The sequence below is a fragment of the Agelaius tricolor genome, unplaced genomic scaffold (assembly GCF_023055355.1).
Source record: "Agelaius tricolor isolate 1412-34295 unplaced genomic scaffold, bAgeTri1.0.p SCAF_13, whole genome shotgun sequence".
NCBI lineage: Eukaryota > Metazoa > Chordata > Aves > Passeriformes > Icteridae > Agelaius > Agelaius tricolor.
The window spans coordinates 9,000,520-9,022,749 of record NW_027269273.1 but is presented as its reverse complement, the minus strand read 5'-3'; the positions used below and the strand labels follow the sequence as shown (position 1 = coordinate 9,022,749).

Genomic DNA, 22,230 nt, shown 5'->3' with positions numbered 1-22,230 from the left:
TGTAAAAGTGAGTGCATGTTGAGACTGGGCACAGTGCAGGTCCCTGGATCTACCCTGGAGTACCAGCAAATCTCCTCACCAATGTTAGCATGGTCCTTCAGGCTGATGCTATCAATGAGGTGAGTTCACTGTCACATCAGCTGTAATTTTTGTGTTGGCATCCAGAGTGCATCCAGTAACCTGGTTTGGCCACCAGAAAAGCATGGATGCTGCAGATCTGGAGGAGACAGTCATCTACAGCAGTGTAGGATACCTTGTGGGATTCCAGACCCAGTGCTGCTGGATCGTCTTCTATCTAGCAGACTGGAAAACAGCAGAAAACAGCAATCAACTGAAGCAGAAAGCTCTTGTCGGAGTGTGTGGTATGCAACTTTTTGTGTCAGAAAGGATTTCTCTGATTCAGTAGAAACAAAGCAGACCCAAAGAGAGTGGGATGTCCATGCTTCACTCTTTGTTGGGGTGATTTGGACAGTCCCACTTGGGCAGTGATGGGCCTCCCGGGCAGTGTCTGGCTGAGGGAACAGCAAAATGCCACCACTGCCAGCAGGCCAGTGTAGCAGCTCATGTTCATGCTTCCTGTACACCACTGCGTGCTTCTGGGCTCAAACTGTTTGCAAAGCGGCATGAACTGTGCCGGAGTACATCCAGCTGGGATTCTGGGTCTGGGTAAGCGCAGTTCTGCTGGAAGGTGAGGGATGTGTAACCCAGTCTCTTGAGGCGCAGCAGCACAAGGCACTTTTCCCTCAGGAGGCTTCGTGCAGCGAAATGTCCGAGCGGGGATTCGGGGCCCTGCCCGGCGGGAGGGGATGTGCCAGACGCGGCCCCAGGCAGTGACTGCAGGGCATGCGGCCGGGCCGCCCTCACGGGCGCGATTCGGGATCGGCTCTGGGCACGGTGCGGCTAGGGACCGCCACCCGCCTGTCCTGTGTGTCGCCCGCCACCGCACGGTCACGGCCGACGCGCTCTCAGGGCCGGGGGTCGGCGGGTGCGGCGGGACCCCGGCTGGCAGGGCGATCCCGGCTGGCACAGACCCCGGCCCGGCGCCCACAGGCGGGGGCGGTGCCGCTGGGGGCGGCGGCATCTCCCCTCTCCTCCCCTCTCCTCCCCTGCCCTCCCTCCGCCCTCCCCGCCCTCCTGCGGGGCCGCGGCGCTGCCCCCTCCCGCCGGGGATATCCCCGGCCCCTCCCCGGCGGGCGGCGGCCCAATGGAGGTGGGGATGCTGTGCGGGCTGCGGGCGGGCTGGGGGCGCCGCCGAGCCGCGGACGCCGCCGGGCCGGGGCCGCGCTCACTCGGCGGGGAGCCGCGGGCAGGGGCGGGCGGCGCCGGGGCTCGGTGCGGCGGCGGCTGGGATGCGCCGGCCGGGCGGCTCTGGGGGCAGATAGCGTCCCGCGGCGAGGCGGCCGAGTGGGGCCCGGGGCGGCGGCCGCCGGGCAGCGCCATGGCGGCGCAGTGCGACCCGCTGAGCGGGTACCTGCCCCAGCCGCTCTCCGACCCGGGCTCCAACAGCGAGCGCAGCGCCGACTCGCCCGCGCCCGGCTCCGAGGAGGACTCGGCCGGGCCGCCGCGGCCCCTGCACAGCCCCGAGTGGGGCGAGGAGCGATTCCGGGTGGACAGGAAGAAACTGGAGGCCATGCTCCAAGGTGAGGGCGGGAGCGGCGGCGGTGCCCGGGGGGCGCGGGGCGGTGGCGGCGGCCGGGAGCGGCGAGAGGGGCCCCGGTCCCCGCCGTGCCGTGTCCGGCTCCCCTTTCCCCGCCGGAACGGGAGCCCCGTCCTGTCAGCCGCTTCCCTGGGCGCTGGACGCGGGCCCGGGTCGGCGGGGGCCCCGTGGGCCGGTGCCTGCTCCGGGCGCTGCCGTGGCCTCTCGGGCTGAGGGAAGCGGCTCCCTGTGCCCCCGGAGCGGAGCCGAGCGCCCCGGCCCCAGCCCGGATAGGCAGATGCCGCTTGGGGCGGGCCGGCCCTGGTGTCGCGGATGGTGCCGCTGCCCGGCCCCGCTGCGGCTCGGAGGGTCCCGGTCCCCCGGCGTTCCTTCCGTCGGTGAGAAGGGACATCCCGCCCGGGCAGGCGCTGCGGGCTCTCGGCTTTCGAGGAACAGCCCGGCGCGCAGGGAGCCGGGTGTCCCGGCCGGAGCAGCGGGGATGGATCCGCAGGGCTGACAGCGGCCGTGGGACCGGCTCGGCCCTTTGCTCCGCTGTCTGGGGTTTTTTTGAAGTTTTTTTTTTTCTTTCCTTGAGGCTACATATTTTGTCCCAGTATGTTTTGAATTATCTGCTCTCAGTGGAAGTTACGTAGGCAGCTTTTGACAAAACAGGAGTAGTAATTGCTGGTTTTGTTGCTAAAGAGCACATGAGTGGGTTTGAACCAGTTGAGGATGCTGCTGAGCGGGGTGATTCCCTCGGGCTGTTCCCAGCTGTCTGGTCTGAGGAGCCCGTGAGAACCGAGGTGAGTTTCAGGCCTTACAGTGACAAATCTCAGGGTGTGTCTGGATCAACAAGAAGAGACGGTGCTGGTTTCAAGAGGGCGCTTTTCCCTTTGGATCTACTGTTTTGTAAACATTTAACGTTACATTAACACGGTAACTCACATATTTGTGTACATTTTCAGAAGAAACCCTTGACAAATGTTTTACCTGGCATGTCACAAAGAAGGCGTTTTGGTCACTTACTGGGAGCTTTGGGTGCTCCCTGCGTGAGCATCCCCTGTCAGGGACCTGCCTTCCTCCTTGCAGCAGTGGAAGGGAGGCTGTGGGAGCGAGCAGCAGCTGGTGACTTGGGTTGGTCACTGAAGAGCTGCAGTTTGACTTGGTGACTACAATGATTGGAATTTTTTTAATTGAGATGGTCTCTCCTGGGGGTGAGTTAATCTTTAATCAGTTAATGCTTTAGAGCTAGTAGAAAAATCTCATTATGTAATGCGGTAAAGAGAAAGGAATTTGGAGAAACAGAGCAGCAACAACTATTTATAAAGATGTGCTCATCAAAAGTGTCTGAAAACCAAAACCACATGGGTATTTTTGTGTAAGAAGTGGTAGTGAAGGGTCAAAAGTTAGAGTTGTGTAGGAAGATGAAGGTTGCCTTAACTTTTTCCTCTAATAGCCAAATAAATTTCCATTATCTCATCCCTCACCCAGTCCTTTCCTCTACTGCTTGAGGTAGTAAGCATGAAGGGGTAAACAAAGCTCCCAAGCAGAAGACAAATACTCTGTAAGTTGTGTGACCCAGTAGTAGCCACTGTCAAAATGTAAGATTTTTCTTTGCTCCTATTTCAAATTTTATTTCTTTATTTCTTCTTACCTTTGTAGGAAGAATAAAGTAGTAAAAAGTATATGAATGATAGAGCATAGTGAGTAAATACAAGCAGAGTACTGCCTGGTTTTTGATGTGAGGTTACTGTATGCCCTGTCTAGAATACACATTCTTCAGGTGGTGGTTTGGGGAGGGTTTGTATCAGGTAGTTGTCCTTGTTGTGGTGGAAAGTTTATGCTGGACTTGGAAATAAGTGGCTTTATGTGAAAACCTGAACTGTCTGGCTTACTGTTAATGAAAAGCTGTTTATTAGGAAGCAAACATAGCAGTTCTTTCTGTGAGAAAACCAAACTGTTTGGTAAACATTTTGTCAGTTCTGTCAGTTTCCTCTCTGTGCTTTACAAGCATTTGCCTCATCTCTTGACTTACGAGAACCTCAAGCACCAAGCAGCTCTGCCAGGGAAAGCATCGTGAAACCAGATCTGTACCTGGTACCCAGAAATTCAGTCAGCTATCAGCTATGCTGCTGGTTACAAGCCAAACTTGATTTTATTTTTTAACTTCTCCCACCCTCCCCACCATTTGTTTGTGTCTGTCTTTTGGGAGTGAAGCTTTGCCTTGCTCTGTTAGGAAAGTGACAATGGAAAGGAAGCAGCGTGAACCATCTCCAGGAGCAAACTTCTGTTAGATAATTTGTAGGGTTGTGTTCCCTATGGTTTCTAATACCAGATCCTTTACTGGAAGTTCTTAAAATATGCAGAAATTGCATCATGGAAAAGAAATATCTTTTCAATCCAAGTGATGATGAGCAGATTTCTTATTTCCAAAAGTTAGCCAATTTCTGCACTTTTTTTTTTTTTTAATTTCAGGCTGGTGTAAATACAGCTTTTTGTTCATATTAGATGCTTAAAGGCTCCTCTTTGCTTTTACTAGATAGCTTGTTTACACTTGGGAAAGTTACTTTCTAAATTATTAAACAACTTAGAGTATCTTCTAGTAATCACCACACCTTTCTTATATTATAGAAGAGTGAAAATGTATCATCTTTAGTTCAGTTGTCTTTACAGCCAAGTTTGAAGGAGCATCTGCTGAAGGAACTTATCAGGAAATGTTCTCATTCTTGCTTGGGGGTGCCTTGGTGGTTTTTTTTTTCCTCATCAACATCTGTTGTTTACTGAACTAATAATGAAATGTAAGAAAAACTATCTGGGAGAAAGAATAAGCAGCAGCTCCATGTTCAGCCCAGTGCTTCTGTTACTTCTTGCATTGCTGAGTTTTTATATGTGCTGCTGCTGTGGTTATTTCCATCTTTCCCACAGTCTGTGGGCAGTTTCCTGGGAGCCAGGGCTGATCCCAGCAAGGCTCACCTGGGAATATCAGCCTCTGCAGCTCATCAGGAACTGGGCACCTCCCTGTGAGATACACAGTAGCTGCAGTAAGTGCTGTGGCAAGAGCTCTCAGTTCTCTTTCAGAAGAAGAGGAGGTGCAGGTAGTTTGCTACCAATTGTATCTGAACCAGAAATCAAATCTGACTTGTGGTGCCAAAAAATTATAGATTTGAGGATGCCTCTGCTACCTTTTTTTTTTTACTCCTCCCATTTTAAAATAATTGTAGTGGTATTTCCTGAATGGTTCTGTTTGGAATATCAGAAACTGCAAAAGCTGTGGTAAACCCCTTGCAAATAAGAACTGGTTTTTCCTTGTGTCCATCTTCTCTGTATGACTGTTTCATTACTTGCACATGGATGACTGGAATTGTGTCCCATAAACAAATCTCAGTCTTTACAGTGGGGTGTAAGCTCTCTTATGCCTCATGTCTTCATCAGTTTCTTGGTGAACAGATACTTCTAGAATAATTCTGGTTTTCCTAGGAGGCTAGTATGAGTAAAACAGATCAACTTTTCTTTTCAGCACTGACAGAAGATGGTATTTCCTAATAGCCCAATTAATTACAGCTGCTCTGCACAAATTCTGGTTAATGCTCAGGTGACTTCATATTGTGGGATGATTTACTTAGTGTGTGAGTGCCTGTTACCATAGGAGCTGAATATTATTGTAAAGAGGCAGAACAGTAAACTTAGGAAAGCTGTCCAAAAAGTATAATCTATCAGCTGATGTTGCAGCAATCAGTAGGCTTAGTCCAGTTGGCCATGAACATTAAAAAAAACCCAAACCAAAGAAAGCAACACCTTTTTTGCTTGCGTGGTGTGTCTCATTCTTGGTTACAAAATGTTATGCCAATCTTGCATTTCAAATAATCCTCTTTCTTTGTCATGTTCTTTAGCAGATGTAGGGGTTTTTTATGTGGTATGTGTGGTTTAAGCACTCACAGTTAAATACTTTTTGACTTTATAATGTACTATCACACGATAGCAGTTTGCTAAAAAAACAAATCCATGCTGTTTTTAATAAGAGTCTAAGTCTAGCAATGATGTGTGGGCCCTTATTATGTATGGCTTTTTCATTAAAGTACAAAACTGTGCTAGTTAAAATTCTGTGTTTCTTTACTTTGTTTTGTATTTTTTTGTGCATCATCTTTCATTTTGAGGGCTCCTCAGGGTAATTTTACTCAGGGATCTAAAACTTTATGGGTGGTAGTTTTTTTGCTCTATGTTTTTTTGGTTTTGTTGGGATTTTTTCCTTTATGAGGTAATTCAGCATTTGCCTGACTATTAATTGATAAACACATGGAGAAAAGCACAGACCTGCATGCCCAGGAAACTCTGAGGAGCTCCCAGTTGGCTGTCGAGCTCATCTTACAGAGCAGGTCGTGTGGAGACCAGGTGGGCACCTTGGAAAATAGCACTGGCTGTGGTGCTGGCTATGTGGGTTATGTCACAGGTCACCTGGTCTAGGCCAGAACTAGAGGAATCATGTCAATTATAAAGATAATAGTGGATCACTGGTTACTTTCCAATCAGGAAGGACAAAAGTGCTGTAAGAATTCAGCATGAGTAGTCAGTGCAAGCTGCTCATTGAGGTGCCCTTGTGGAGCTCTGTCCTGCCATTGCAGCACTGAGAGAGCTCTCCCCCATCCTACTCCCTCTGCTTTGGTGCTCTTTGCCTGTCATGGGGAGCTAGAAAAATGCTCAGCTAGTAATCTGCCCAAAACAACCCCTGATTTTCTTAGGGGGAGGTAACACCAATACTTAGCTAACTTTTTTTTTGCATGGTTTAATCCACATGAAACTTACTGTAAATTGTTCATTCCTTTGCCTAAAGGTCACCCAGAGACCATTGTTAGATCTTGATTGTACTTATGCAATGCCTCTTTCTGATGTCTGGATGATAACCAGCTTTTGTTTGCTGATCCATGAGATGAAACTTGTGTTTAAACAAGTATATTTTCCCTGCTTAATGCATAACTGTTGGAAAGTTTACTTCAGTGCTTTTCATAGTCTTCTGCACTGGTTGGTTTCATCTGCAGAGAATGAGAAATTGATACGTGGGGCAGGCAAAGCTTGGGGGAAGTGGAGTGGGGGGAAGACAAGCACTTTTATTGGAATGTGCTAAAGAAGACAGAGATATTCTAAGAAACCCAGGCTTCTGCTGAGTGCTACAAACAATGGTTTTATTAGAGGCTGGACCCTGAAGATAGAGATTTTGAGCAAGTTGACTGCTTAACAGGCAATTGTAATGTTCCTGTAATGGTGCCTGTGCAGGGAGGGCAAGTTCCACGTTAAATTTATTTTGGGGTTTTATGTTTAAATGGCGAAGCAGTAATTACTGATATTCCCCTAGATTTATTTGTGTGTTTGTGATGGTGGTAGAAATTTGTACAATAGAACTTAGTGTACTGTGGTCCTTCAAATAATTAGTGTACCTTGCTTGCAGCTGAAGTTAAAAATACTCAGAGTGCTGGTGATTTATATTCCTGTTTACAGTTCCCATGTCCCTCTTGGAGCTCCAAGGGTTGTGAACTATGTCTCATCTATGACAGATTTGTACTGAAATATCTTACTCTTTATTTTAGCAGGTCCTAACCACAGTTGCTTTTCCTAGAGGAAGAAAATTTTGGGTTTTCCTACTAAATTGTGAGATTTCTGTTGGTGGTTTTTATTATATTTTGTTCCTTGTAATGTGTCAGCATAACCTATACAAGGACATAGTTGTGGGGAAATTGGAACCTTCCTAATAGCATTTACATTTGGTTTTTAACTTATATGTAGCAGGAAAAAAGAATCCAAGTTCTTTGTCAGGTTTTCAAATCCCCAAAGTGCTGAATAGTCTATTTCTACAAAAAATAAATACATGAAATGAATTTGTGTGACTTGTAGTTCTTGCATTCCACTATTAACAATTGTAATAATACCACTTTCTCAAGTTTCAGTGTTCAAGTAGTACAAGGGACTATCATGGTTTGGCATGAGCTGCTGAGTTAAGTATTGCTGGCTTGCACATTCCTGTTGGTTATATTGTAATCTTTACCTCCACTGGAAAATATGTCCTATTTTGAGTACTCATTTCAGGCTCTTGGCTTTATGCCTCTCAAACAATGAAACATGCTAGTTTTCTTTAATTTCAAACCTCTGTGTCAAAGAACTAATAGCTTTTTAAAAATATTTTTACAGTAGTGACTTTTGCTGTGAAGACTCTTTGGTGGCTTTCATGAACTTTGAGCTTGAAAACTGGTATGACTACATGAGCTGGAGTTCAGCTACAGAAAATACCCACACCTAATAAGCTATCTGAAGGAACAAGAACTTGATTTAAGGTTTTATTCTTTAAGATGCTACCTATTAATCAGTGGTAATTTCTAAAATAATTTTGACTTAAGCAATTCAAACCATTCTTTGAACACAGCCTCAGCTCTTGTTCAGTCTTTGTTTCTTGCCTCTGGCTCAGAGCAGTATGAGTGTATTGCATGAGGCAAAAGAACTCTTCATGTCTCAGTGACTTTTATAGCTGATTTATGTAAAGATATCGGCAGGGATAGCCTCTTTACTGGAATAAATAGTTTTGTGTTAGAGTTCTATTGATGTTTTGAAGGAACACTCCAGAGTGAGAGTGTTATCTCACTAGATAATACAGTCTAAGGAATCTGAGTAATCAACAAGTTCTCTCATGTGTGAAAACAGGGTTTGGATATTAGGTGGTAAAACTCTTGATGTCTCTGCAGAAAAAGATGGGTGTGATGGATAGGGGATTGAAAACAAATCTAAAAACAAATCCATAACTGTGAACACAGTGTCTGGACAAGTCACTTGCCTGGTAGCATAACTCCATGTAATTTTTCTGCTGCGAGCCTGGTTTCATGGAGGGGTTGATGGGCAGGTAGCAGCACTGTTCTGTCCTGTTGTGCTGCTGTGCAGCTCTGCTGAAGTTACAGACACCAGGGCACAGAAACTGGGAAGGCACACCATAGGTGTGTGCCTGCAGGGCTGTTCCAGGAACACCTTTACTGGGAACCCATGAGTGTGGTACATCCCTGGAGCTGCTGATGGTGATGCATGGGTGCAGACAGGTGGGACTGCAGGGCTGCAATCTCCCTGAGGCTGGAGAGGTGTGGTGGGATAGCTCTGGGGACTGGAGTCCTTCAGTGCCAGGGTCTGTGGGGTGCTCAGAGTGGGATGCTGAGGAGGAGGTGTTGCCCTTTGATGTGGGGGAGTGGCAGGATTGCAGGGAGCTCTGCCTTGGAGCACGCCAGCAGTCATTGGAGAGTGCAGGCTCAGGAGTGCTGGGTGGTTTTACAGGTGGCTGCTACAGACCATCTCATCTGGGTGGGAAGAAGCAGCACATGAGGCCTTCAAACAGCTGGAGGGAGGCTCCTGTTTGCAGCTGATCCCCATGGAGGAGTTTAACCCCTCTGTCCTCTGCTGGGACAAGAGCCTGGCAGCACACAAGCCATGTAGCAAGTTTCTGGAATGTTTCTGTAGCAGCTTCCAGACAGGTGATCAAGGAACTGACAGGAGGTTTGCTGGGCTTTTGCCTTGCTTGCAAGGAAAAATTATTCATGAATGTGAAGATGGAGGGCAGCCATTGAGAGGGATCCTGGCAAGCTGAAGAAATGGCCCAGAGGAGTTCCATGAAGTTCAGCAAAAGGGAGCATGAAGTGCTGCACCAGGGAGAAAACTGACAGAGGTTTGTGCTGCCCTGGTGAGACAAATCAGGAGTGCAGGGTCCAGCCCTGGTTCCCCAGTGGGCAGAGAGACATGAGCATTCTGGAACAAACCCAGCAAAGGGCCACAGTGCTACTGAGGGACTGGAGGGGAGGCTGAGACATCTGGGATTGTTTAGCTTTAATCTTGAGAAGGCACAGGGAACACCGTATCAATTGTGTGTGTCAGAGGATATAAGCAGATGGAGCCAGAGTCTTCTCAGTGGTGCCTAATGACAGGACAAGCAGAAAAAAATGTCATCTTACAACTTTTCCTCTTTTTGTGAAAAGGAAATAATCCATAAAATCTGGAGGCTTTCCAGTTTTTGCAGTGTTCACTGCTGAAGTGAGGTCACTGCTGTCATTTTTGGACAGCAAAGGAGTTAAAGAATTCTTAACTACAGTTTCAGTTGTTGAGTTAAAATACTAAATCTGAGATTGGGCTATTATATTAAAGCACAGTGTTTATTAATGTTAGGTATTGGAGATTTTTAGGTAAATCCTTGCTCAGACAGCAATATTAAAAATAGCAGTTTGCAGCCTGAAGCGTTCTCCATAGTTGATAAAATTGTAATTGAGTTAGGGATCAATTTATCTTCCTCAGAGCATTGAGAAACATCTGCTGGGAAAGCTGGTCTGTAGACCCCACCTTTGGCATCCTGGTAGGATTTGGTAGTGCTGGCCCCCAGGGCGATCCCTGCAGGAAGGCAGGATGCTGGCTGGGTCAGCTGCTGGTTCTCATGCCCACGAGGGGTGCTGGGGGCTGTGTCTGGCTGCACATTGTGGTGTTGGGGTGCTCTGGCCCCCAGGAGCCCAGCTGGAGGGTGCCTGCAGCCTGGCTGGGTGAGCTGGGACACAGATCTGCCCTGGCAGCGTGTGAGTGCTGCTGCTTGGCTGCCTTCAGGCAGCTTTTGAGGTGCCAGTCCTACAAGGATGAAGCTGTGGTTATCTCTGTGAGCCTCCCAGCTGCTGGGCTTTGCTGAGGCTCTCTCAGGGCTGGCTCCAGGGGTGGATAAACTAACTGGGTGCTCAGGGCTGAGCAGTGGGAGCTGCCCGTGGGCTGCATGGCCTGGCTGGCCCCAGGGGTGCAGTTCAGGGATGCTGAGCTCTGGGCTCCAGCACATCCTCCTGAGCTTTGTGTTCCTGCTGCTGGTATGTGAGCAAGCTGTGAAAACAGGACCTGGGAGTGCAGCTGGGCTTGGAGCACAGTCCTGTTATCTCTGCTGCTTGGATTCTGTTGTGTAAACCACAGAAGGACATGTTGCTCAATTTATCCTTCCTGGAAGTGTCTTCCTTGCACATGTGAGTGACAGCAAACAGGAAATAACTTGTTCTTTAGCTTTCTTTTCTTTCAAGAGTCAAAGGTTTTTAAAAAATATATTTATAAATGTATCACTTGTGGTGAGAAAGACAATAATAGATGATGCATTTAAAAGGCATGAAATTTCCAGTCATTCTGACTACCTCCCAAATGGCCAGCTGCCAGCAGCTGTGTCTTGAATTTGGCATCTTGAGATCAACAGTTTAGAAATGCTGTGGAGTAAAGCTCCTTTTTTATTGCTCAGATTTTTTTTTTTTTTAATAACTGCCCAGGTTGACATATCCTAAACCTTTAAAGATCAGATTTTGTCCCATTCCTTTAGGGGCTGTGAACTTCTGGGGCACACTGGTGGCCTGAGGAGGTGCTTTCCAGGACAGCCACACAATCTGCTATCTGAAGATGCAGTTAGCCCGTGATAAGTGATAGTTTTGTGTGCAGCTAAGTGTTTTAGCTATTTCTAGAAGGGGCTCCAATGCAGCCTGGTAGAAATTTTACTGGACTGGAAGGAATATTCTCTGGTTTGCTGCTTTGAGACTTTGAAAAAATTGCTTTTCTTTACCCCATCTGATTTGACTGCTGAGCCTTTTCCCAGAGGTAGGAAGCTGGATAGTGTAGCTGGTGCCAGCCACAAGGCAGCTGCATTCCCTATTGTTGCAATTCCAGGGCTTGCCTGGTGTGTGAAGGTTGCAATAAAACTTGTGAAAAATACTCCTTGTGTATAAAACTTGATAAACTTGTATGGAGAAGCCTTTTCTGAGATATTAATTTATGAAAATAGTGATTCCCCATTTCTCTTTTGGCTTTTTACTTGTTGGGAACATGTGTAGCTGCAAGTGAGACATGAGCAATCCATTTTCCATTTACTAAACTTCTCTGCAGGCCAGGTCTGGGAGGCTTTGCAAAATCTTGGTTCCATTTTCCCCTAGAACTATGTGATATGAATCAGGTCTGTAAGAATGGTTTTCAAGGAAAAATAAGCAGCAATCATGTTGCTTATGTGGTTATTGCCAGGCTTGCAGTATGTAGATGCTGAGGAATGTTTATTATACTGGGGTTTTATAGGTACTTCTTCTCCCTCATCTCATAGAAAAGTTTTTCTGTTTGGTTGGTTTGTTTTCCTTTGTGCCTGCCCAACATGTTAAGAATCTATGGGTTGATAATTCTTTTAAGACTTTCAGCCCTTCTCTACAGCTTTTTAACTCGCAGAAATAACTTGTTTGTAGGAGTTAGAATGGCACAGGATTTTGATTTGACTGCTAAGATATTAAAGAGGTTTTGAAAGCAAAAAACTATAAATAAGAGTGCCAAGGAAAGAAAAACAAAGCCTCATTCCAGATTATTCAAGTGAAATATATCTGCAAGTTCAAATTATGTACTTGAAAAGATTGAGCTATGTGTTTTCTCACTTACTTGGCACAAAGTCTGTGTAAAAGCTTGAATGATTGTCCATACTAGTGATGAGATGACAAGCAGAACAAACCCAAAATACCATTCTGCTGCTTGTGGAACAGCTCAGATCATGGGCTTCATCTGTTTAAACTCGGTTCTTGGAAAGGAATTATGCTAGATTTCCTTGTGAGGAGAACTTGCAACATTTTTATAATCAAGCTGAGCTAAATGGTCTCCAGTACAACATATCTGAAAATCAGTATTAAGGCAAGTAAATCTAGTCTGAAAGAAGCAAAGTTAAAAGATAACTGGAGGGAGAAGTTGGTAACACTAATGATTTATCCCGTTGTTTTGAAGCGCTGCTTTTGTTTTCTGGAGCATGTAGACATATCTGTGCTGTTCTTAGCTCACACATCCCAGAGTGGGTCAGGAGAGGAGCACAGGGGGTCACTGGTGCTGCCTCCCTGCTCATCCTGGAGCGCGTGGCACAGAGCTGTGCCCAGCTGGGTCTGGAGCACCTCCAGGGAGGATGGAGGGAGGCTCCACACCCTCTCTGGGCTGTCCCGGTGCTCGGTCGCTGTAAGGAACTGCCTCCTGTGCAGATGGAACTTCCTGGCCTTAACCTCACGACATTGTCTCTTGTTCTACCTTGCCATACAAACCTTTACATTTTTTTATTGTTTTGATAGTCTAAAGTTCCATGGTGAGGTTGCCACATATTCCAAAATTTTAAATAGATTTTCACCTCTTTCTTTTTTGTTTATAAACCATTTTTTAATTCTACGTACAGGTGATGATTCTTTTTTTACATTTTAAGCAAACTTTGGTTTGGGGAATCTGTGTTACCACTCTGAATTAGTGGTTTAACCTTTAAATGTGCCTTCTACCTTATTGCAAATCACTTTGTATGAATGGAGGGCTTTGATTATGTCTATTTTGATTGGCTCTGTTCTGTTCAGTGCCTGCAATAAATTTATGGCAGTTGAATATGCAAGATTGGTAACTTAAAACCAAACATCTTGAGAGATGGAAAAATGAAATTCATAATTCCAAAATAAATATTAAGGCCATTATAAGTGATGCAGTGAAACAGTTTTATGTTTAGTTACATTGATGTCTTCTGAAGATATTCTCCATGTTCTTAATGATGAGATTGTGTTCCTTGAGGGTGTATAAACTGGAATGTAGAGTAATTGAACCAGGAGTTTTGTTGTAAAGGAGCTCTTGTGCAGAGCATTACACTGTGGTACAGAGCCATGATGAGTGAAAGATGTGCTGAACAGAAATGGGTTAAAATCACCTGTATTTAAAACCATGTCTCTGTGTAATACCTACACTTAAATGGAAAAACACACTTGTAATTTATGCAATGAAGGATACATTTGCATGTCACCCTTGCTGGGATATGGGAATCCTTTTCATTGAAGGAATATGAGACTTGGTGTCCCTTTTTCAGGATGTGTAAGCACATCCATGGGTGAGAAGTGCTATAGAGTGGTGAAATATTAAATTACATTAGATGGCCTTTGTTTATATGCAGCTGGAGCAGTTAAAATAGCAATGATTTAAAGAGTCTGGATGTGGAATACATTTTTTAAATACTGTTTTATATGGTGGAAAAGAACCCTGGTATGTCTTTAGTTTTTTAGTTAAACAAACACAAGTGCTGTTTTTGCTTAGTAAATTTGCTTCCGGAGTGTGTATAAAATAGTGGATAAGAGAGAATCTGTTTCTAATCTGTTCCATGTGCAGAAACAGTGAATAAATTTGATCAAATCTTTAGTTCTTTATAAGCAATTCCTTTTTGAAATAAGAACGTATTCTGCAAAATTTTCTTTTCTTCCTCTGCGTGGAAGACATTACCATCATTAGAGTGCAGAATACATGGACTCTCAATATGTGTAAAATTTTTCAATGCACTAAACAATTGAACATGTAATGGTGTTTTCTGGGTTGCTTAGCAGCACTCAGGTTTTTTACTTTAAGTGGTCTTCAGTGACATCTTTAGATTGTTCAGAGACTTGGCAGAAGTAAAAAAAGTCATTCCAGTGTTTGAGACATGAGGAATCGTTTAAGCTGTGGAAAAAAAAAAGAGTAGGGTACTGCAAAGTTTTGTATGTATTTAAACATTTACAAAACTTTATATTCTGTGTTCTTGTAAATGTTTGGGGGAAGTGAGTGCTAGAAGATTATTCTGCTGAATTTTAAGTATAGTTTTAGGCATTTATCACCTGAAAGATGAAAACTTATACAACAGATGAATTTTACCTTTACAAAGGCCATCTAATTTAATTTAATATTTCACCACTCTATGGATGTGCTTCTCACCCATGGATGTGCTTACTCATCCTGAAAAAGGGACACCAAGTCTGATATTCCTTCAACTGAAGTTTTTTTAAATTGGTTTATATGTCATTGGAAGTATGCTTTCTGTATTTCTGTAGAGAGCTGAGGGTTAGTGGTGTTTTGACTTGAGAATATAATGCAAACCAATTAAAATGTAAAATGCTAATACACTTTTTTTTCCTTAGAGGATATCAGCTGCATATTTACAGGAATCCTTTCATTGGGTGTCTCTCCTGTATCACTGCAGAGCTTCTGTTGGCACTGCCTTCCCTCCAGGCTTGAACAGCCAGCAGAGAATTTGAGACTGGTTTTAATAATGTGTTAAAGAATTAAGTGCTGTCAGCTTCGTGCTACAGCTCTGTGCTGCCTGAGGCTGCTTTTGGTGTCTCTTTCCCTGCTCCTGCTTTCTGCATTGTGTGAGTTAAAGGAATGTTCGTCCTCCAAGTGAGCAGTGGCAGGGTCTGGCCAGGGCAGGACTGAGCGAGGCGTGGGAGCAGCGAGTGGCGGAGCTCAAGGAAAGAGTGACACAGCTGCCCCTGCAGGCTGGCCAGAGCAGAGAGAGCAGGGCAGCACAGCCAAGTCTGCCAGACAGATAGGAAATTTCAGAGAGGGAAATCTCAGGGCCCAAGAGGAGAAGGGAGACGTGACTAAGAGGTTATTAAAGTCCAGTAGCTTTGGATGAGCACAGGAAGGATCTCCCCATACATTGCACAGCAGCCAGGCACGCTGCCGGGACAGGAGCTGCTCAGTGCTTCTCTGCTGCTCATTCAGCTTCTCTCCTGCTCTCCTTCTGTTTGTACTGTTTTCTGGGAGGAGAGGAGGAGGAACCACTCACCAGCTCTGTTCTGCCTCCTCCCAGCTGCATGATGGATCGAGATCACTTGGAGCACGTTCAGCATTTCTGCACCTGGTACCCAGATTCTGGGCTGCTCCTCTTATGTGAGTGAGAGCAGGCCAGGGGCAGGCAGGGAGAGCTGGGAACCTGCAGGGATGGATGGACACAGCCTTCTTCTTCCTCTCCTAACTGCCCTTTGAGATAGAGTACAGATCATTGGTGAACATTGCATTTGAGTATAGGCTTTGGTGCAGGTGCTTTGCCATGTCCCTACCCAGGATGGGTTCTTTCTGTGTGATGTGTGTCCCAAACAGCTCCTCTGGCTCATCAGGACTGCCTCACTGGCATGGAGGCAGTGTCAGGATGGTCGGGATGTTTGGTATTTGGGTGCATTTTGTTTGCTGCAGTAAGGCCAAGTCAGATGATGCAGTGCATGTTGACTTCCACATTAAAGATGTGACCTGGAGGACCATGGTGTGGAGCTGCTGGTCAGCATGGATTTGTATTTTTCTGAGGAGAAGAGCCACAGCCATAATTGGGGGAATATACGTATTTGTCAAGTAGATCAATTTTACCTGGTAGTGTGAAGCTAATGGGAAACTTATAGATGGAGCTTCTCATTCTGAAACTCTTGAAAGTCCTTAGTGTTTAGCATTTTGTTGTAATTTAACCTTTCTTCCACCATTTTAATAATCAAAGGAGTAAGAATGTTCTCTTAGCAATATCTTAGTAATTTTATATCCCATAAAAGGGTTTAACACCAGCCCAAGTGAAAACATGGTTCTCTGCTCTAATTATAAAATACATTTATCTTTGTGGTCTCTTATGATTCCCAAGTGATGTTGTCTTCTCAAACATTCTGCTCTTGGGCTGTATTTTTTTTATTTCAGAAATACAAAGCCAATTTCTCTTTTGAGGTAGTCCATGATTTAAACCTTATTGACTTTAAAGGGAGAGTATTTCAACATTTTTAAGGACAGAAGTAGAGGTGAAGAGGGTATTTAGGAGGAAAACACATTTTCTGGTAAGTTAAATAACTTTTAATTCAATTTTTTTAATGTGCTCTAATGATCCTTGTTTGTTCTGCTGTAAGTGGTGGTTACTGCTGCAGGTGGATCCCAGGTCAGCTCCTGTTGCTCAAATACAGACTGGTTTGGGATGTTTCTGGCAGGAACTGGTTAAGTACTGCAATATAGAGATTGAAGTGGATTGAACACCTTGGGCACTGGTGCTTGGGCTGTCTCAACTCCATGGTGCTGTTTCTTCAGCAATGGAAGAATAGTTTCCTTTTCTAGAGAAACCTCTCTGATCTGTGGGCAGGTGGGCTCCATGTAGGCACAGTGAGGGCTGGTTAACATTTCACTATGACAGCTTAGGCAACAGAAATTTATTTGCTTTTCTTTTCTAAAAGAAATTTTTTCTTCTGACACTTTAAATTTGATGGTTATTTTTCATTAGGTTGCAGAGAAGATTTGTATCAATTTCTGCAAATGGGTTTTGCCAAGGCTGTGGGTTTGTGGTAGCCAAAGAGTCTCATGATTTCAGGGTAGTAACTTAAAGAGCTGAAAAGTATTTTATGGTGAAATCCAGTTGAGCTGTAACAGAATACCCAAATTCAACCAAAATCAAAACAGAAGAAAAAAATGCAAACAGGAAATGTTGCTTTTTTTGGCAGTCTTAATAATAATGGCTTATGAACTCCAGAAATGGAGTACACCCTCCAGACTTTCACCTCTGTTAATTCTAGATGGTTTGAGTTTGGTGGTTTTTTTATAATTATGGTTGAGATAAGCAGAGACTTTCAGAGTCTAGTGAGCTTTTTGACTGTAACTTCTGGCTGTTACAATGTCTTTTCCTCCCCAAGAGAAATTTATATGTTTACATGCTTGTCCTTACAGAACAATCTACTGGTCTCCATACCACTTAATTAGTGCTAACTGTATGCAATGCCTCATTTTTTTTAGTAATGTGCCAAAAAAAAGCAAACAATAGCCAAATTCTGTTTTAAAGGAACAGCACAAATAGTTGAAATAGCACTGGTAAAAAAAACAGCATGAAGGAAGTGGCATAAATTAAGGGATAAAGTCATTGTTGGCACAGCAGGAAGCACAATACTGTCATGTTTATCTCAAGAACAGCTTGAATTGTCAAGACTGGAGCCACATCTGATGTGTCATACTTGTACTATTTCATCTATGCAATAAACTATATGCAGTTGTGACTTCTGTATTATTTTTGAGCTCATGATTAAGTGCTATTGATGATATGTATTGTCTTTAGAGTAAATTAGGTCTATGTATTTACAGTTTTATGTTTTTTAGGGTATCTGGATTTCAGTATCAGGAGGTGGTGTTTGAATCTTGGGCTTGCATTTCCCTGAGTATATGGACTTTTTTCAACTGCAAAAACAGGCTTGGTATAAAAATGACCCACAGTCTCTGCAGAGTTAGGAACTTGGAAAATTCCTAGGGATTAATTGCAACTCTAGGAAGACCCAGTTAAATAAAGTCAATAGTAGGAGGCTTTGCTTAATACTTATCATGTGTGGGTAGGGCTGTGTTTGCCATTTTGCTGCAGGAGGCATAATGCACTTTATTTGGAGTGGACGCTGTCACTGTGGGGAGGATTTTCCTGAGCTGGAAAAGCCCATTTTCCCTGGTGGTGTTTGTGTGTGCTGTGTGACAGCAGGGCTGAGCAGGGCTGCAGGTCTCTCTGTGGGGACTCATTCTTACCCTTTCTCAATGCATTTGTGATTTAAGATCCCTGACTCTACCAGTATAACTTAGTGTTTAACCTCCTTCCTCTTCCAGTGCAGTTTACTCTGCTCACAGACTCCTGAAACATGAACTTTCCAAACATTCAGCAGAGGAACTAGAGCAGCAAGTCCTCCCTTTTTTTTCCTTTTCTGCTTGGTTTTAAAGCTAATCCATTTTAACTGCAGGAAAAATGTAATTTTACTGTTGGCTGCTTTGCACTGCACAAAGCTTTGGTTCACGTTGTGGAACATCTTGAAATCTATATAATTGTAATGGAAGAAGAATGTTTGGAATCTTTTGTGGACAACATTTTTTTTTTTTAGCAGAGCTTTCTGGATGGCGAAGAGCAAAGGCTGTCATGGCTTTTTAAACTTCTCTATTCCTCAGTAGCAGGCATTTTCATGTTGAAGGGCTCCATCATCTATCCTCCCCCTCTTCTCTCAGGAAAATAATTGTTGGGATGGCAATTTTGAGTAAAATACTTAGCCTCAAATTTTCAGTTTTCAGCTGGTGGTACAGCTTTGTTTTTTATTTTTCTCCTGGATGGCTTTTTGGCTTATTCAGCATTATTCCAGGCTTTGCATAGTTCTTGAAAACCTGTGGGACTGCTGACCTGGCTTTTTGGATCCTGAGTTGCTCTGTGTGATAAAAAAAGCTGAAATAAATGTCAGAGGCTCAATACACTGAGAACAACACAGTTAAAGAGGTTCTGTGGGGAGATGTTTTGTTAAATTACAAGAAGAAGAAGCATTAGATGTTATTTTGTGTTTGTTATACATATGTTTACTTTTTTTAAAACTTACAAGTTAACTTACTTACAGAATTTCCAAGAAGCCTAAATCTCACCCAATATGTGCAACACTTCTTTCCTAAGGGCTTGATAAAGCTTTGAAGAAGTAATGGAGGACTTGGAAAATGACAGGTTTTTCTGTGATTGTGATACTTGCATGCATGCATTGCAATTTGGTGTTGTAAAATTACATGGCTTGAAATAGTCATCAGAGAGAAAGTGAGGCTGAGTGACAACGTGTTCAGTTCTTACATAAACTGTGTGATTTTTATTGGGGCTGTTTTGTTCCTGCTATTCATTGTTCATCATCTTCTCCTATTGCATATTTTGGTAAGATGAGAATGAAAATTTGATGAGAACGAAAATTTGATGAGAATGAAAACCTAAAGCAATCTTTTTAATATTTCTTAACTGGGACTTCTGAGGACTTTGTTGCATTTCTTTTTAATGAACTTCTAGCTGGTGTTTACTGGAAACAGTAGCCAAATGTGGGCACATAAGGGGCATTGACTGATCTGTGCTCCAGGGTGGTGATTGTTTTTCACTGAAATACAAAGCTAAGATCCCCTTGGCTGTCAAGTGGCAGCAGTGCCATTATATTTTTACTCTGCAGCAAAGCTGAGTGCTTGAGGCTTGGTTTATTGTTAATTCTGTTGAACATAAAGCCCTCACATGGTTCGTTTTTTGTTGCAGAAACTACTGATGGGTGTTGCAAGCACACAAATATTCTTTTTTTTTATTGATGGCTAACTCATTTCTTTTGCAGAAAGTTGACCCCAGTACGTGCTTATTTATGCCTGGGAATGCTGACTTTGAGCCACTTCCCCCTGCTCTCAAGTGGACTGTATTTCCTTAGGAAGGTTTGCAGTTCAAAGCCCCCTTGCCTTTTGGAAACAAAGCTGTTGTTTGAGTTAGAAATCACGCGCTTGCACGGCGTCCTTGTTTTCCCACATGCCAGCACACAGATGTGGTTATTGTAAATTGAAAATACCCTGTTTGTAGAGCTGAACTGGAAGTACCTTAATGTATGTGCCTGCTTGTGCTTTGCATCATATGAGTCACACACAGGGATTTCTCAGGAGCAAACGTGGCTCCATAAATAAATAAAAGAGCCCTTTTTCCTATACTGGCTGTCGTTATCATTCCTAGCCAGAATTATCCTCAAGAGCAATCCCTTCTAGTGTTCCCTGTGTATGGCTCTTGCCTGTGCTTATGTTAAAGACCTTTGGATAGTATTTTTCCTTTTGCCAGCCTTCTTTGATACATAAGGTGGTGTTTTATGATACTTATTTCTTGTTCTTTTTGAAAAGAATGTCATCAATACTTCTGTACCTCTTTAGTAAAAGCTTGCTTTCCTGTGGTTTCCAGTCTAACTTATCTGCTACCATAGCAATCTAATCATCATCCAATTATCAGATGACACTCTGCTAAGATTCTTTTGTCCAAAAACTGGCTGTGGTTTTGGTTTTATTCACTATCAAGGCCTGAGAGTGACATACCATGATTATAAAAGATATAATTAAATTGCCGAGTGTACCATGTCAGCTCAGCCTCAGCAGATCTGGATGTGTGCATTAATTACGTTGGTTAATTATGGTTACTCCAAAGAACACCAATTTCCAGGTAACAGGGCAAATAGCATGGTTTGAAAGTAGACTTGATTTTTCTCTTTGGTTCACTGACATTCCTTCCACATTACTAAGCTTTCCATGTCACTTAAAAAGTGAGTGTTTTGGCAAAAGCTTTATGAAAGCATGAAACACATGGGCAATATTTATAAAAACTGGGATATTTTGCAAGTGCAACATGTTGAGGGATGTTACACAATGCTCAGCCCATAGTGGTTTTTATGAATAGGTGCTAATGTCATTCTCTGTTTGGTGATAAAGAATTGGTTTTGTTTTTGTTACTGGAAAAGGAGCTGATTGTTGACGTAATGCAGGGAAAAAAATTGACAAACTTTTATGGAAAAGATTCAAATTGGGTAATGTTGAGCAAAAATGGTAAAAGAGTCCTGAAAGCAGCATTGCATTAAATCAGCTGCACTAAGATCTTGCTACTTAAGCCTCTTTTTGTTTGCAAAAATATGATATTTCTTTGGCTAAAGCCCCCACGCAGGAACTGGAGGCAGAAGTGGGCCAAATATTAGTTCCTTACTTGTTATTGTTTGTTTTTCTAGATTTTGGCAGAAATTGCACATTCTTTGTTTTAATTTTTCACTTCCCCACACTTGACATTTTATATCCTTTAAGTTTACAAGTTTCTTTCCAGTTTATTTTGCATGAACTTAAAGGGTTTTGTATTGTATCAGCTCTTCTAAGCAGACTTTCCTGAGTCTCGAACATAAAAAAGGGGAATTTAATATCAGAAATAGTCAAGGTTTCAAGATAAATGAGTTGTGTAACTCAGAATTGCAGTTGTCTAACCACAAAACAATGCTTTCTTGTTTACTTGTGGTCATTAATTTAGTTTAAGCATTTCCTGCACTGTATCACAAGGTTGTGTAAATGCAGCTTTGTAGAGTTTTCCTGACTTATATATTTCTTGTAAACAGCACTTGTAGAAATAGTTTTGAGTCCATAAAAATACAAATTAGATAGCAGGGGGCCAGATGCAGGTCTTTGAGATTGTACACTGCAGTCAGTGATTTGCTTGTGCTTGAGAAGAAAGGAACTTTAGGATTTGAGGAACATATTTTTGGGCCTGTTTGTGTAGGCAACATAACTTCAGCTCTGCACTTCCTGCCCGGTCCTTAAACGCCTTTCTTGGTTTCCTAAGGTTTGAATAAAGGGTTCAGCAGCCCACAAAGGCTGGCTTTCAAGTCTTGGGGCACACACTCCCCAGTGGTGTTTATTTAGGGTTGGGATAGGTTTGAGCAGTGCAGGCCTCTGCTGGGGGTTTCACCCCTCTGTGGGGTTGCTTCCTGAGTACTGCAAAGTGCAAATGAGGATTCCTCCTTCCTCACAAGTGTAGCAGCTCAAAGGTGTTGCCAGGAATTTGCAGTCCCTTGGGAGAGTTTCAGCTGCCCTATGGCAGGACCTTGCCTCTAGGAGGTGGCAATCACAAGGAATCCAGTGGGTGATGCAGCTGGATTTCTAAAGACTCATCCCTTTAGAGCCTTTGGGTGGAGAGAGCTTTGCATTTCTATACATCTGCCCTGTAGCCAGAAGACACAGCTTGGAAACCAAGCATTAATTAACTTGAGCATGTTAATTTATATGAAAGCATGGCCCAAAAATACATACAGGATGTGATAGCTGAACTATAAAGTTGTTGGTAATCTTTATCTCTATAAGATGTAAGTTTATTTTTATTGAAGTACTGCAAAATTTGCATCCTTGACTAACTTTGTTTTCTTGAGGTAAGCCCAAATCTGGGAGGAGTCACCCTGTGAAGAGGGCTGACAGCCTAGATCAGGGCTGTAAGGTGAAGGGGCAGTTACAACTTCTCTCTG

General features: G+C 43.7%; 1 protein-coding gene across 1 annotated transcript in view; it reads left to right on the top strand.

Moving 5' to 3' along the window:
- The first annotated feature begins 1,256 nt into the window (after positions 1-1,256).
- The window catches only part of BICC1 (BicC family RNA binding protein 1), a 90,322-nt gene continuing 69,348 nt past the window's right edge, over positions 1,257-22,230 (top strand). Inside the window, exon 1 of the mRNA XM_071438672.1 lies at positions 1,257-1,640. Within this exon, the coding sequence (XP_071294773.1) occupies positions 1,439-1,640 (202 nt within the window). The 5' untranslated portion in view covers positions 1,257-1,438. The remainder of the gene's footprint in view (positions 1,641-22,230) is intronic.